At 47.4% G+C, this 14,352-nt stretch overlaps 1 protein-coding gene across 1 annotated transcript in view; it reads right to left on the bottom strand.

The window, feature by feature from the left end:
* ece2b (endothelin converting enzyme 2b) overlaps nucleotides 1-14,352 on the bottom strand; it is a 58,015-nt gene that overhangs the window by 31,258 nt on the left and 12,405 nt on the right. Inside the window, exons 2-6 of the mRNA XM_044354079.1 lie at nucleotides 7,759-7,845; nucleotides 5,580-5,715; nucleotides 4,380-4,595; nucleotides 404-528; nucleotides 175-321 (exon numbers count right to left, since the gene is read on the bottom strand). Of these exons, the coding sequence (XP_044210014.1) occupies nucleotides 175-321; nucleotides 404-528; nucleotides 4,380-4,595; nucleotides 5,580-5,715; nucleotides 7,759-7,845 (711 nt within the window). The remainder of the gene's footprint in view (nucleotides 1-174; nucleotides 322-403; nucleotides 529-4,379; nucleotides 4,596-5,579; nucleotides 5,716-7,758; nucleotides 7,846-14,352) is intronic.

Genomic DNA, 14,352 nt, shown 5'->3' with positions numbered 1-14,352 from the left:
GCATAAAGACGACTGATTTTCCAAAATAAGTTGGACTTCAGTTCTTATTCGAACTATTTGAAACAGGAGTAAAGAGCTTATGTGTCAGCTGGTTTTACCTCCTAAAACAGCTGGTTTTACCTCTACCTCCTGGTTCTGTTTCTGGTAATGTTTCAGGCTCTGGTTCTGGCTCACCTGGATGATGTTGCTGTTGGAGTTCTTGGGGTCGGCGGTGACCCCCACACTGAAGAAGGGCTGAGCCCTGTACGGACCGGAGACCACCTTCAGGACCTCCATGAAGTTGTCCTTCTCCCAGGGCCCCGTCATGTTCCAGCCGCCGATCTGCAGACACATAAGTTCATCACACCGTTACCTCCACAACAACACAATCAGTGATGCTGTTACCACAGTGACCAGGTGTTACCTTGGTGATGAGGTCTATAAGAGGCTGAGCTCCCAGCTCCTCGATCCTCTGTGTGTTGAGACAGGACAGGTAGTAGGACTGAGTCTTCCTCTCCGCCTCGCTGCTGCCATTAAACGTCCCGTTTTCTGAAACACACAAATCATCAGAGTTGAATGATCTGAGGTGGAGGAATACACACATCTCACAGAGCAGATGCACTTCCATTTTATAAAATGTATCAATCCACGCAATTTTTTCTCCTCTGTTGCATTTAGTGAAACATAATCTGCATAGAAAGCTGTTTAAATCACACAATTATCCCACTGTATATGTGTTTTGAACTTATTAACAGTATCTGCAGTATCAGCTCCCAGTCTGTCTGTCGGTTTCTCTACCGGCAGATTCACCTCGCCTGTTACGGTGGGAGGGGAAAAAAAAATCAACTAATTTATTTATTCTTTTTAAATTTAGTGAAAGCCTCCTGATCTATTGTATGGAGGGTAAATAATCCTCCTTTTATTCTTTGGAGAGGGCAAGCTTCAATGATACGTTCCATTGTTTGCTCCCTTCCACAAGCACGGTGAGCTTCGGCTGCTGGTAGGAGGTCAGAGAGGACAGCAGGAGGTCAGAGAGGACAGCAGGAGGTCAGAGAGGACAGCAGGAGGTCAGAGAAGACAGCAGGAGGTCAGAGAGGACAATAGGAGGTCAGAGAGGACAGTAGAAGGTCAGAGAGGACAGCAGGAGGTCAGAGAGGACAGCAGGAGGTCAGAGAAGACAGCAGGAGGTCAGAGAGGACAATAGGAGGTCAGAGAGGACAGTAGAAGGTCAGAGAAGACAGCAGGAGGTCAGAGAGGACAATAGGAGGTCAGAGAGGACAGCAGGAGGTCAGAGAGGACAGCAGGAGGTCAGAGAGGACAGTAGAAGGTCAGAGAAGACAGCAGGAGGTCAGAGAGGACAATAGGAGGTCAGAGAGGACAGCAGGAGGTCAGAGAGGACAGTAGAAGGTCAGAGAAGACAGCAGGAGGTCAGAGAGGACAGCAAGAGGTCAGAGAGGACAGTAGAAGGTCAGAGAAGACAGCAGGAGGTCAGAGAGGACAGCAGGAGGTCAGAGAGGACAGCAGGAGGTCAGAGAGGACAATATGAGGTCAGAGAGGACAGCAGGAGGTCAGAGAGGACAATAGGAGGTCAGAGAGGACAGTAAGAGGTCAGAGAGGACAGCAGGAGGTCAGAGAGGACAATAGGAGGTCAGAGAAGACAGTAGAAGGTCAGAGAGGACAGCAGGAGGTCAGAGAGGACAGCAGGAGGTCAGAGAAGACAGCAGGAGGTCAGAGAGGACAATAGGAGGTCAGAGAGGACAATAGGAGGTCAGAGAGGACAGCAGGAGGTCAGAGAGGACAGTAGAAGGTCAGAGAAGACAGCAGGAGGTCAGAGAGGACAGCAGGAGGTCAGAGAGGACAATAGGAGGTCAGAGAGGACAGTAAGACGTCAGAGAGGACAGCAGGAGGTCAGAGAGGACAATAGGAGGTCAGAGAGGACAGTAAGAGGTCAGAGAGGACAATAGGAGGTCAGAGAGGACAACAGGAGGTCAGAGAGGACAATAGGAGGTCAGAGAAGACAGTAGAAGGTCAGAGAGGACAGCAGGAGGTCAGAGAGGACAGTAGGAGGTCAGAGAGGACAACAGGAGGTCAGAGAGGACAGCAGGAGGTCAGAGAGGACAGTAGGAGGTCAGAGAGGACAGCAGGAGGTCAGAGAGGACAACAGGAGGTCAGAGAGGACAGTAGGAGGTCAGAGAGGACAGCAGGAGGTCAGAGAGGACAGTAGGAGGTCAGAGAGGACAGCAGGAGGTCAGAGAAGACAGCAGGAGGTCAGAGAGGACAACAGGAGGTCAGAGAGGACAGCAGGAGGTCAGAGAAGACATCAGGAGGTCAGAGAGGACAATAGGAGGTCAGAGAGGACAGCAGGAGGTCAGAGAGGACAATAGGAGGTCAGAGAGGACAGTAAGAGGTCAGAGAGGACAATAGGAGGTCAGAGAGGACAGTAAGAGGTCAGAGAGGACAATAGGAGGTCAGAGAGGACAGTAGGAGGTCAGAGAGGACAGCAGGAGGTCAGAGAGGACAATAGGAGGTCAGAGAAGACAGCAGGAGGTCAGAGAGGACAATAGGAGGTCAGAGAAGACAGCAGGAGGTCAGAGAGGACAATAGGAGGTCAGAGAGGACATCAGGAGGTCAGAGAGGACAATAGGAGGTCAGAGAAGACAGCAGGAGGTCAGAGAGGACAATAGGAGGTCAGAGAGGACAGCAGGAGGTCAGAGAAGACATCAGGAGGTCAGAGAGGACAATAGGAGGTCAGAGAGGACAGCAGGAGGTCAGAGAGGACAATAGGAGGTCAGAGAGGACAGTAAGAGGTCAGAGAGGACAATAGGAGGTCAGAGAGGACAGTAGGAGGTCAGAGAGGACAGTAGGAGGTCAGAGAGGACAGCAGGAGGTCAGAGAGGACAATAGGAGGTCAGAGAAGACAGCAGGAGGTCAGAGAGGACAATAGGAGGTCAGAGAGGACAGCAGGAGGTCAGAGAGGACAGCAGGAGGTCAGAGAAGACAGCAGGAGGTCAGAGAGGACAATAGGAGGTCAGAGAAGACAGCAGGAGGTCAGAGAGGACAATAGGAGGTCAGAGAGGACAGCAGGAGGTCAGAGAGGACAGTAGAAGGTCAGAGAAGACAGCAGGAGGTCAGAGAGGACAGCAGGAGGTCAGAGAGGACAATAGGAGGTCAGAGAGGACAGTAAGAGGTCAGAGAGGACAGCAGGAGGTCAGAGAGGACAGTAAGAGGTCAGAGAGGACAGCAGGAGGTCAGAGAGGACAATAGGAGGTCAGAGAGGACAGTAAGAGGTCAGAGAGGACAGCAGGAGGTCAGAGAGGACAGTAAGAGGTTAGAGAGGACAGTAGGAGGTCAGAGAGGACAGCAGGAGGTCAGAGAGGACAGTAGGAGGTCAGAGAGGACAACAGGAGGTCAGAGAGGACAACAGGAGGTCAGAGAGGACAGTAGAAGGTCAGAGAAGACAGTAGGAGGTCAGAGAGGACAGTAGGAGGTCAGAGAGGACAGTAGGAGGTCAGAGTGAGAAGGGTCCAACTGCAGCCTTGCAGACCCTACAAACTGCTTCCTCCACACCCTCTTGTACACAACGCTACGGTGGCTGAGGAAGACAATGGACCATAGCAGATCAAAAATAAATGGAAAATGTTATTAAAGGTAGCAATCTAAGCAACTATTGAGCAAAGAAATGAGGATAACCTAGTCTATGTGTTTGAGCCACAGCAGTAAATAATGTGGTCTTATCAATGAACTGCTAAAAATATATTTACACATAAATGTTGATATTTATGAACATCAATTTGTAGTTTTTATTACACCACATTAGGGGGCCCCACTAATGCACTGAATCACTCACATTTATTATTTTATATTATTTATGATGAATCAACAGTACTGGGGGTTCATTACAAAACCTTCATGCACTCTGTGGATGTAAACTATAAGATGTTCATTAACCACATTTTGTCGAAGTTTGGCATTTGACTTTCCTGATGTGCCATCTTTTCTTTTCCTGTGTCAACACTGGCTGAGCAGCTGAGATAAATGTCATAAAGTTTTGGACGTGGTCTCTTCTGTGACCCAACCAGCCCACAAACCATATTTGGAAATTCAACTTTCGTCAACCTCCTTCATGTTCTGCAGCTGGATATACTTGGTCAGATTGAGCAGTAGGAGGTCAGAGAGGACAGTAGGAGGTCAGAGAGGACAGTAGGAGGTCAGAGTGGACAGTAGGAGGTCAGAGTGAGCAGTAGGAGGTCAGAGAGGACAGTAGGAGGTCAGAGAGGACAGTAGGAGGTCAGAGAGGACAGTAGGAGGTCAGAGTGGACAGTAGGAGGTCAGAGAGGACAGTAGGAGGTCAGAGAGGACAACAGAAGGTCAGAGTGGGCATTAGGAGGTCAGCATCTAACCCAGCAGATGTTTGAGGAGTGCCTGGTTCTGCTCCCAGATGCTGTTGAAGGTGGACCAGCGCGAGCGTCCATCGGGCAGTGGGTTTTTCCTTATCCAGCCTCCACAGGAGAACTGGTAGAAGTCGTGGCATGGGTCGGCGTTGCGGTCCATCGCCTCAACCATCTGACTGGCTACCGTCACGCACGCCTCCGACAGGCAAAGGCCACGCCCACCCTCTGCACAGCATCATGGGGGAAAAAAAAAAAAGAAGAGGACTCAGTCTGAAGAAGGTTTCTGCTTCATGATTCAAGAAGAGAACAGAGAGGCAGCAGGGAGAGGAGGAGGTGCAACAGGAAGGAAACGATGGGTGGGGGAGGAAAGGAGGAGGCAGATAAGGATGGGTGGGGGGAGGAAATGAAGGGAGAGGAATGGGGAGAAAGGGAGGAGGAGGGAGGGAAGGAGAGGAGTATATAGGGAAGGAGAGGAGGAGGGAAGGAAAGGAGGAGGGAGGGAAGGAGAGGAGAGGACGAGGTAGGGAAGGAGAGGAGTATGTAGGGAAGGAGAGGAGGAGGAAGCGTGGAGGAGGGAGGAAAGGAGAGGAGGAGGGAAGGAAAGGAGGAGGGAGGAAAGGAGAGGAGGAGGGAAGGAAAGGAGGAGGGAGGGAAGGAGAGGAGAGGAGGAGGGTAGGAAAGGAGGAGGGAGGGAAGGAGAGGAGGAGGGAGGGAAGGAGGAGGGAGGGAAGGAGAGGAGGAGGAAGGGAAGGAGGAGGGAGGGAAGGAGAGGAGGAGCAAGTGTGGAGGAGGAAGGAGGGAGGGAGGGAAGGAGATGAGTATGTAGGGAAGGAGAGGAGGAGGTAGGGAAGGAGAGGAGGAAGGAGGTAGGGAAGGAGAGGAGGAAGGAGGGAGGTAGGGAAGGAGAGGAGGAAGGAGGGAGGGAGGAAAGGAGAGGAGGAAGGAGGTAGGGAAGGAGAGGAGGAAGGAGGGAGGTAGGGAAGGAGAGGAGGAAGGAGGGAGGGAGGGAAGGAGAGGAGGAAGGAGGGAGGGAGGAAAGGAGAGGAGGAAGGAGGTAGGGAAGGAGAGGAGGAAGGAGGGAGGGAGGGAAGGAGAGGAGGAAGGAGGGAGGGAGGGAAGGAGAGGAGGAAGGAGGGAGGGAAGGAAGGAGAAGATAAAGGAAGTACTGATGGAGAGGAGGAGTGTTAGCAGGGCAGACAGGTGCGTTACCTGAGCTGAATCTGAGCCCCAGCAGCAGCAGACAGACCAGCAGAGCCAGCAGAGCAGCCAGCAGCAGCACCGAAAGCAGAACCTCCAGCTGGGTCCTCCTGCCAAGGAAGTCCACACCCCCCTTCCTGAAGCCCACCTGAGAGAGACAGACAGGTGAGTCTGACAGACTAACAAACACCACACGGATCTGTTGTACCAGGCACTCCAGAACGATAAGGAGGAGCGCTTTCTAACGTGCTGCTTCTGTCTGCAGTGATCGGCAGGACATCGTTAGTGTGAACGCTGGTTCTAAGCTTCATTTCTTCTTCTTCTGTTTGATCGCTAACTTCTTCTGCATATTTTCAGCTACAGAAGTCATTCAAAGCTCTTTAAGGACATTAATGCTATTACTTTTCTTCTTTGTACCTTTTATACTTTTAAAAATATTAAGCTTTTTTCAAATAATTTCTGACATTGAAATGAATGGAAAGAAACATTCCAATTCAACTACTTCCACATATTTCAGTTAGAGACTTCATTTAAGCTTTAAACTTTAAGCTTTAATCCTTCTCCTCACCTACAAAGCCCTTAATGGTCAGGCACCATCATATCTTTAAGAGCTCATAGTACCCTATTATCCCACTAGAACACTGCGCTCCCAGTATGCAGCTTACTGGTGGTTCCTATAGTCTTTAAAAGTAGAATGGGAGGCAGAGCCTTCAGCTATCAGGCTCCTCTCCTGTGGAACCATCTTCCAGATTCAGTCCGGGGTGCAGACACCCTCTCTATGTTCTTCTCTCTCAACCCAACCGGTCAAAGCAGATGGCCGCCCACCAAGAGTCGGGTTCTGCTTGAGGTTTCTACCCGTTAAAGGGGAGTTTTTCCTTACTGCTGTCGCCAAGTGCTGCTCATGGGGGAATTGTTGGGTCTCTGTATATTAAAGAGTTCGGTCTTGACCTGCTCTATGTGAAAAGTGCCTTGAGATGACTTCTGTTGTGATTTGGCGCTATATAAATAAAATTGAACTGAATTGAATTGAACTTAGTAAAAATCGTTTATCTTCTCCTGACTTATAGGCAGAAACTAAAAGACTGTGGTTAAAAGTGTGACGAGATGGATCAGTGAGTCAAAGCTGGAGCGACAGAAACTCACTGACATCGTGACATCACACAGCAGCTTCAGTGAGGAGTCCTGCGGCTGGCACTCAGATCCTCAACAGATCACACCTGTATATTTAATATATTTAATATGTATTATATGAATCTTCTGAAAACTGCTTTGGCAACAACATGTCCTTCTTGTTTGTGCCAATAACGCTATTTTTTTAAATTGAATTTGAATTGACTGGAGCTGTGTGACATCACAGGACTGAAGGACTACAGGTCTGCTGCGCTGACCTCTGATAGGCCTGTGTCGACCCACCTGAAGAACATTTTATATTTATTCTTGTTGTTTCTTTGATAAATTATCAATAAAAAAGAAAACAACTCTGTTGTTATTGATGCTGCTGCAGTGGTGTGTTATTGATCAGGATCAGTAATATTTAACCCTTTCCTATTACTGGTGCCACGACTCTCTAAATATATAAACATCTGTATAAATTAAATTCTGTGAGTAACTGATATCACTTTTTCAATGTCTTTGCGTAGCTCAATAAACTTCAGATAACTATCTCGACGCATTATTTACTCTCTAAATGTTACTTCTGTGTTGCAGTAGATTTCTAAATGCTCAGCATATTTCACTCAAGCACACTGTCATTGGTTCAGCTCTTTGTGTTTAGTTCTCCACATAGTAACAGAGCTTGTGATTGGACAAAAGAGAGTAAACATGGCTGCTAGTGATCTCATGCACCAAAACAGTAAAGGGTTGTTTGTACAGCTGATATTAGATAAATAAATACATAAAACATAAAATTATCAAAAGTATCCAAAAACAGCACAGTGTTTCCTGGATGGATTATGAGAAGATACAACGGCTCGTTGTACCAGCTGGACGAATAAGACTGCAGAGGGTTAGAGGGCTGGTAGACTCCGTCAGATGGGGGTGGTGTCCAACGAGCTGAGTCTGAACCACCTGAACTCACCTGCAGCATCTTACACAGCTTACCCCCCCCCCCCCCAGAGACTTGGTACCTGGGACCAGTTAGTCTCAGAGCTTTCAGCAGATTTGCGGCTCAGATCGTGCTATGTTCACTGACCTCCACTCTGTCAGGAGACGAGGCTGCCTCAGCTGGACCGTCCGACACTTCCTCCTCGTCCAACGTAGCTCGCTTATAACTGGACATCTGTAGAGACGACAGGCAGACAGGAACACTGATGCAGATAAATGAGAAATGAAATCAAATCTGCAGCCTGGAAACAGAACAGAGCTTCAGAAAGTTGTTTTATGGTCCTGAACCATCACAGAGACTCAGATCTGTAAATGAGATTCCAGCCTGACTGTTAGTCTGAGCTCTGAAGAACTGACAGCACTGTTAATCACTTTCAGATCGATCAGCTCGATGTCGTGTTCGCAGCAGGACAAGAACTCAAACTGCAAGTAATTTCAATCATGAAGTATCAGAAGTCAACAGAAATAAAGTCTTTTATTCCTTCAGTTGTTGGTTTTTAAATGTGATCTGGTGTGTTAGCAGCTGTCGTTCTCATGATACAGTATATATGTTTTATATCTTGCTGTTGTTATTGATCGCTGCATGTTTCTATGTTTATTATCAGATTGATCCTCTAGGACATTAAAGCCATTTGAGTATTTTACTTTAACTTTCCTACTTTACTTAATGAGGACTTTAAAGACAAAGAAGATAACTGACAGACAAACTGATAAATAATATAATCTTTTATTGCAGATCTAAAGCACAGAGATTCAAGCAGAGAGAGACTCTCTGTCTCTGTCACACCGATGCCGGGTTACTTCACATCAACATCACAGGCTGGACAGAGACGGAAGAGGTTATGACATCGGTGACACCTGGCCGTATCCATGGTGATCTGTCAGCAGGATGAACACGTCCTTCTGTCCGTCCTTTGAGTATCTGCAGAGTCTCAACGTCCTGCAGGAAACTAAATGTGTCCAGCTGTTGCTCTGCTGCCTGCCTCTCTCTCTCTCTCTCTCTCTGTCTCTCTGCCTCTCTCTCTCTCTGTCTCTCTCTCTCTCTGTGTCTCTCTTGAATGGAGCAGGGATGATAGTAAAAGAGCTGCGTTCTTTAAGCTGATGGAGCTGAAGAACATAGATGTAATGCTGCTTCAGGAAACACACAGTAGTGCAGATAATGAAAGTGACTGGAGGAGAGGATGTAACGGGGAAGTCATTCTGAGCCATAAGTCCAGCTGTAGTGGAGGAAATTATTAAAGGCTGTTTATTGAAGGTCAAAGCTCACTTTGATAATATTACTGTAGTTTTCGTCAATGTTTATGCACCAACCAAGGGGGTGGATAGACTAGCGGTACTAGATGTTTTATGTGACACTATCAGGAACTGCAGTAGTGATGAGTATTTGTTTTTAGGAGGTGATTTTAACTGTACTGAAAATCCAAAGCTGGATAGAAACCACCAAGAGCCTCATCCTGCTTCATCACGCAGGTTCAGACAGTTGACTGAAGCTCATGAGTTGTCAGATGTGTGGAGGATGTTTTATAAAAGTCACAGGCAGTACACCTGGAGTCACTCTAAAGACAATGTGTTATCTCTGGCCAGGCTGGACCGTCTGTATTCTTTTAAACATCACATGAACCTTTTTAAAAGTTGTCACATTAACCCAGTGGGCTTCTCTGATCACTGTCTGGTTTTTTGCTGTGTTTTTATAACAAATGTGCGTTTACAGAGTGCTTACTGGCATTTTAACACTGCCCTGCTTCATGACAAGGCTTTTAGAGCAGCTTTTGAATGTTTTTGGTTTACCCACAGAAAATGTAAGTCTGACTTTGCCTGTGTTCAACAGTGGTGGGATTTTGGGAAATCACAGATTAAACAGCTGTGTCAGCAGTTCACTCGTAATGTCACTAGAGACAGAACCAGATCTATGAGGGACCTGGAGACTCAGGTGGTAGAACTGCAGAGTTTAGCAGGTTCTACAGGAGATCGAGGGCTTTTAGATTCCCTCAAGTCTAAAAAGTCGGCTTTGGCCAACCTGCTGGGCATCGCAGCACAGGGAGCTCTGGTCAGGTCACGGTTCCTCGACATCACGCAGATGGACGCCCCCTCTCACTTCTTCTTTGGTCTGGAGAGGAAAAATGGACAGAGAAAGATTGTTCACTCTCTGCGATCCAGCAGCGGCTCTGCAATCTCAGATTCTTCTGAGATTAGGAAATTTGCAGTCAGTTTTTATAAAGATCTGTATAAGAGTGAACTAACAAACAATCCAGATGTGTGCAGCAGCTTCTTCACCGGTCTTCCTCAGGTGGATGCTGGAGCCAATGCAAAGCTGGAGGCTCCGGTATCCATTAATGAACTGTATACTGCTCTGATGAGCTTACAGAGTGGAAGAGCTCCAGGTATAGACGGTCTTCCTGTTGACTTCTATAAATCCTTCTGGTCCGTGTTGGGTGAAGACCTGTTGGAGGTTGTCACAAGCAGCCTGGAGAGAGGACGGCTGCCTCTGAGCTGCAGGAGGGCGGTCATCACTTTGCTGCCCAAGAAGGGAGACCTGCAGGAGCTGAAGAACTGGAGACCTGTTTCTCTGCTCTGCACAGACTACAAGATACTGTCCAAGGTCCTGGCCAGCAGACTCAGAGAGGTGATGGCTTCTGTCATCCACACTGATCAGACATACTGCGTTCCCGGCAGGCTGATAAGTGACAATGTCACTTTAATTCGGGATGTTTTGTAGGTCTCCAGCTCATTGGCTGTAGACACTGGTCTGATTTCAATAGACCAGGAAAAGGCTTTTGACCGGGTTGAACACCAGTATCTATGGCAAACTTTAGCTGCTTTCAGGTTCAACCCTGGTTTCATAGCCAAGATCCAGGTTCTGTATAGTGACATTGCGAGTGTTGTGAAAATCAACGGAGGTCTGAGTGCTCCTTTCAGTGTCCAGAGGGGGGTCAGGCAGGGCTGCTCTCTGTCCGGCATGCTCTACTCTCTGGCCATCGAGCCTCTGCTCCACAAACTGAGGAATGATCTGACTGGTGTTTGTTTTCCTGACTGTGATGCCTCTTTTAAACTGTCGGCGTACGCTGATGATGTCATTGTCCTGGTTAACACACAGAGAGATATTGATGTGCTAGTGAACACTGTTAATCTGTTTGGTTGCATATCCTCTGCTAAAGTAAACTGGGGGAAGAGTGAGGCTGTCATGGTGGGGGATCGGCTGGTGGATCAACTCAGGTTACCTGGTCTGGAAAAAAGGAGGGCTAAAATACCTGGGAGTTTTTCTGGGTAATGAAATGTTCTTACAGAAAAACTGGGACAATGTCTTAGAAAAGGTCAAAGGTCGGCTCATGAAATGGAAATGGCTTCTACCTAAAATGTCCTACAGAGGTTGTGTTCTTGTGATTAACAATCTGGTCTCTTCTGCTCTGTGGCACCGGTTGGCCTGCGTTGATCCTCCAGCTTCTCTTTTATCACAGATCCAAAGGGTTTTGGTTGATTTTTTTTGGGACAGGTTTCACTGGGTACCTCAGAGTGTGCTGTTTCTTCCTAAGGAGGAGGGTGGACAAGGTCTGGTCCATCTGGCCAGCAGGGGCGCTGCCTTCCGCCTTCAGTTCATCCAGAGACTGCTCACTGGGCCCACAGACCTGGTGTGGAGGACTTTATCCTGCTGCATCCTGCAGCGGTTTGGTGGTCTGGGACTGGGTTTGTCTCTGTTTCTAATGGACTCCAAGAGGTTGGACGCTTCGTCCCTGCCAGCCTTTTATAGAAGTGTCTTCTCAGTGTGGACTTTGCTGAGGAAGCAGAGGCAGGAGCGGGATGACTCTCTGTACTGGCTCCTACAGGAACCTGTACTGTTTGGAGGACTTTTGGATTGTCCCAGCTGGGGTGGACCTACTCTATCCAGACTCCTTCACACTGCAGGAGTTTCTACTCTGGGGCAGGTGGTGGAGCTGGCGGGACCTCGGTTGGATGATCCTGTTGGACTGGCTGCTCGGCTGGGAGTGAGATCTACACGAGTCATAAACCAGTTACTGAAACATTGGAAACAGAAGCTGACAGGACATCAATGCCTTCTGTTAACTGACTGTTGTGATGGCGCACTGCTGCCAAACTGTACGGACCCCTATCCCACCATTGGACTGTTTCCGGATTTCAAAAACTGTTCTGGTCCTTTACTTGAGCCTGTCGACCCTGTGGGAGCTTCTTTGGAGGACGCCTCAGGAAAGACTCTGTATAAGTTGATGGTTAAAACCTTGAACCAGAACAAACTGAATGGACACAGTGACACCCCGTGGAGGACGTATCTGGACTTAGACCCTGACGTCAAACCAGCATGGAGGTCTTTGTATAAACCTCCTTTAACAAAGAAACATGCGGACCTGCAGTGGAGGATCCTACATGGCATTGTAGCAGTGAACTCCTTTATCTCTGTTATTAATGCTGCTGTGGAGGAGAAATGCCCCTTCTGCAGCCAAAGAGAGACGGTGTTTCACTGTTTCTCAGAGTGCTCTCGTCTGACGGCTCTGTTTGTGTTGTTGGAAACCATTTTTAGCAGATGTGGAGACATTTTTATGAAGCAGGTTTTTATTTGTGGTTTTAAATACACTCGCCAACAGAAGAACAAGTGTCAGATATTGAACTTTGTTTTGGGACAGGCAAAGATGGCGGTGTATGTGAGCCGCAGGAGGAAGGTGGAGGAAGAGCTGAATGTTGATGTGGTTCCTGTTTTTGTCAGAATGGTGAAGTCCAGACTGCTGGTAGAGTTTAGTTTTTACAGAGCTGCTCATGACCTGGAGACTTTCCAGGTGATTTGGGGTTATGGGGGGGTGCTCTGCTCTGTAATAGATGGACAGTTGAGTTTTGGACATGTGCTGATGTAACTTTGATACCTGATATGTGATTATATTATCTATGTGTTAATGTAGTGTATTACGTTTTTTTACAGTGTACATAGTGGATAATAAATGTTGAGTTTAAAAATCAAATCTCTCTCTGTCTCTCTCTCTCTGTCTCTCTCTCTGTCTGTCTCTCTCTCTCTGTCTCTCTCTCTGTCTGTCTCTCTCTCTCTGTCTCTCTCTCTCTGTCTGTCTCTCTCTCTCTGTCTCTCTCTGTCTCTCTCTCTCTGTCTCTCTCTCTGTCTCTCTGTCTCTCTCTCTCTGTCTCTCTCTCTGTCTCTCTGTCTCTCTCTCTGTCTCTCTGTCTCTCTCTCTGTCTCTCTGTCTCTCTGTCTCTCTGTCTCTCTGTCTCTCTCTCTCTCTCTGTCTCTCTCTCTCTCTCTCTGTCTCTCTCTCTGTCTCTCTCTCTCTGTCTCTCTCTGTCTCTCACTCTCTGTCTCTCTCTCTCTGTCTCTCTCTGTCTCTCTGTCTCTGTCTCTCTGTCTCTCTCTCTCTGTCTCTCTCTCTCGGCTGTTTCTCTTTAATTGATGACGCACACAGAAGGGTAGAGAGGGAGAGGGGGCGAGCGTGGTTGCTAGGAGACAGGAGTGTGTTATATCTCTCAGCAGAGGGTGATGTCACCGTGTGTGTGTGTGTGTGTGTGTGTGTGTAATTAGATAATGTGTGTGAATCATCTCCATTCAGCTCTAATGGAGTTCACTGCTGCTTATGTAACATCTGTCTGTCTGACTGTCTGTCTCACTGTTTCTGACTCAAATCTGCTCTTTTGTCTCCTCACAGCCTCCGTACTCACTGACACAAATCGCTACATTTACTGAGATCATCTCCAGAGTCACATCAGCTTCATCTCTGCGGTTAGCCTAGCTTAGCATAAAGACTGTTAGCCTCACTTAGCACAAAGACTGTTAGCCTAGCTTAGCACAAAGACTGTTAGCCTCGCTTAGCACAAAGACTGTTAGCCTAGCTTAGCACAAAGACTGTTAGCCTAGCTCCATCAAAGGAAGTAAAATCAACCTTCCACAAACGTGACAGGTCCAACACTAACTGCTGCTGAAACCACATTTATAAATTCTACAGAAGTAAAACGTTTGTGAAAACACAAAACAAGTACTAAACATCTGAATGAAGTATGTAGACCTCGGAATAAGAACCTGTCTGTCTCTTTAGACACGTACCAGGTGTGATGAGGCAGGTTTATAGTGAGCAGGGGAATAATTAACTCTGACGAGTTCATCTGATAAGAAACATGTTAACGACAAACTAAACCCAGATTTCATCTTGTTTTTATCTTGAACAAATATTTACATTTGACCTCCACAGCTGTTGGTTTCAAGTTTATGATGGTTTTACTGGTTTATATGTTCCAGTCTGACACAATAACATTAAATTTAATACACTTTGTTTTATGTGATTTCTAATCATTTCCAAGACATCTATCAGCTGCAGGTTGTCACCGTGGCAACCTCTGCATCACTTACTCCCATCGTCATCAACACAACAGTTCCTGAAAGGTGATGATGATGATGATGGTGATGAAGTTGATGATGGTAATGATGATGATGGTGAGTTTGTTTTTCATATTTCAGGGGTGTCTGTGTGGGTGTGAGTTGTTCGGATCATTTTCTGTAGAACATCATGGAAATATCTGAAACATGAAGTTCAGTTAAATATTATATACAGACTCGTGACAAAGGAGAACCTGGTCCAGGTCTGGATGCTGGACCCCTACAGTGAGGGGGTCTGGTCCAGGTCTGGATGCTGGACCCCTACAGTGAGGGGGTCTGGTCCAGATCTGGATGCTGGACCCC

The sequence above is a fragment of the Thunnus albacares genome, chromosome 6, assembly GCF_914725855.1.
Source record: "Thunnus albacares chromosome 6, fThuAlb1.1, whole genome shotgun sequence".
Classification (NCBI taxonomy): Eukaryota; Metazoa; Chordata; class Actinopteri; order Scombriformes; family Scombridae; genus Thunnus; species Thunnus albacares.
The sequence above is the reverse complement of the archived record's forward strand: the minus strand, read 5'-3'. Positions and strand labels throughout refer to the sequence as shown.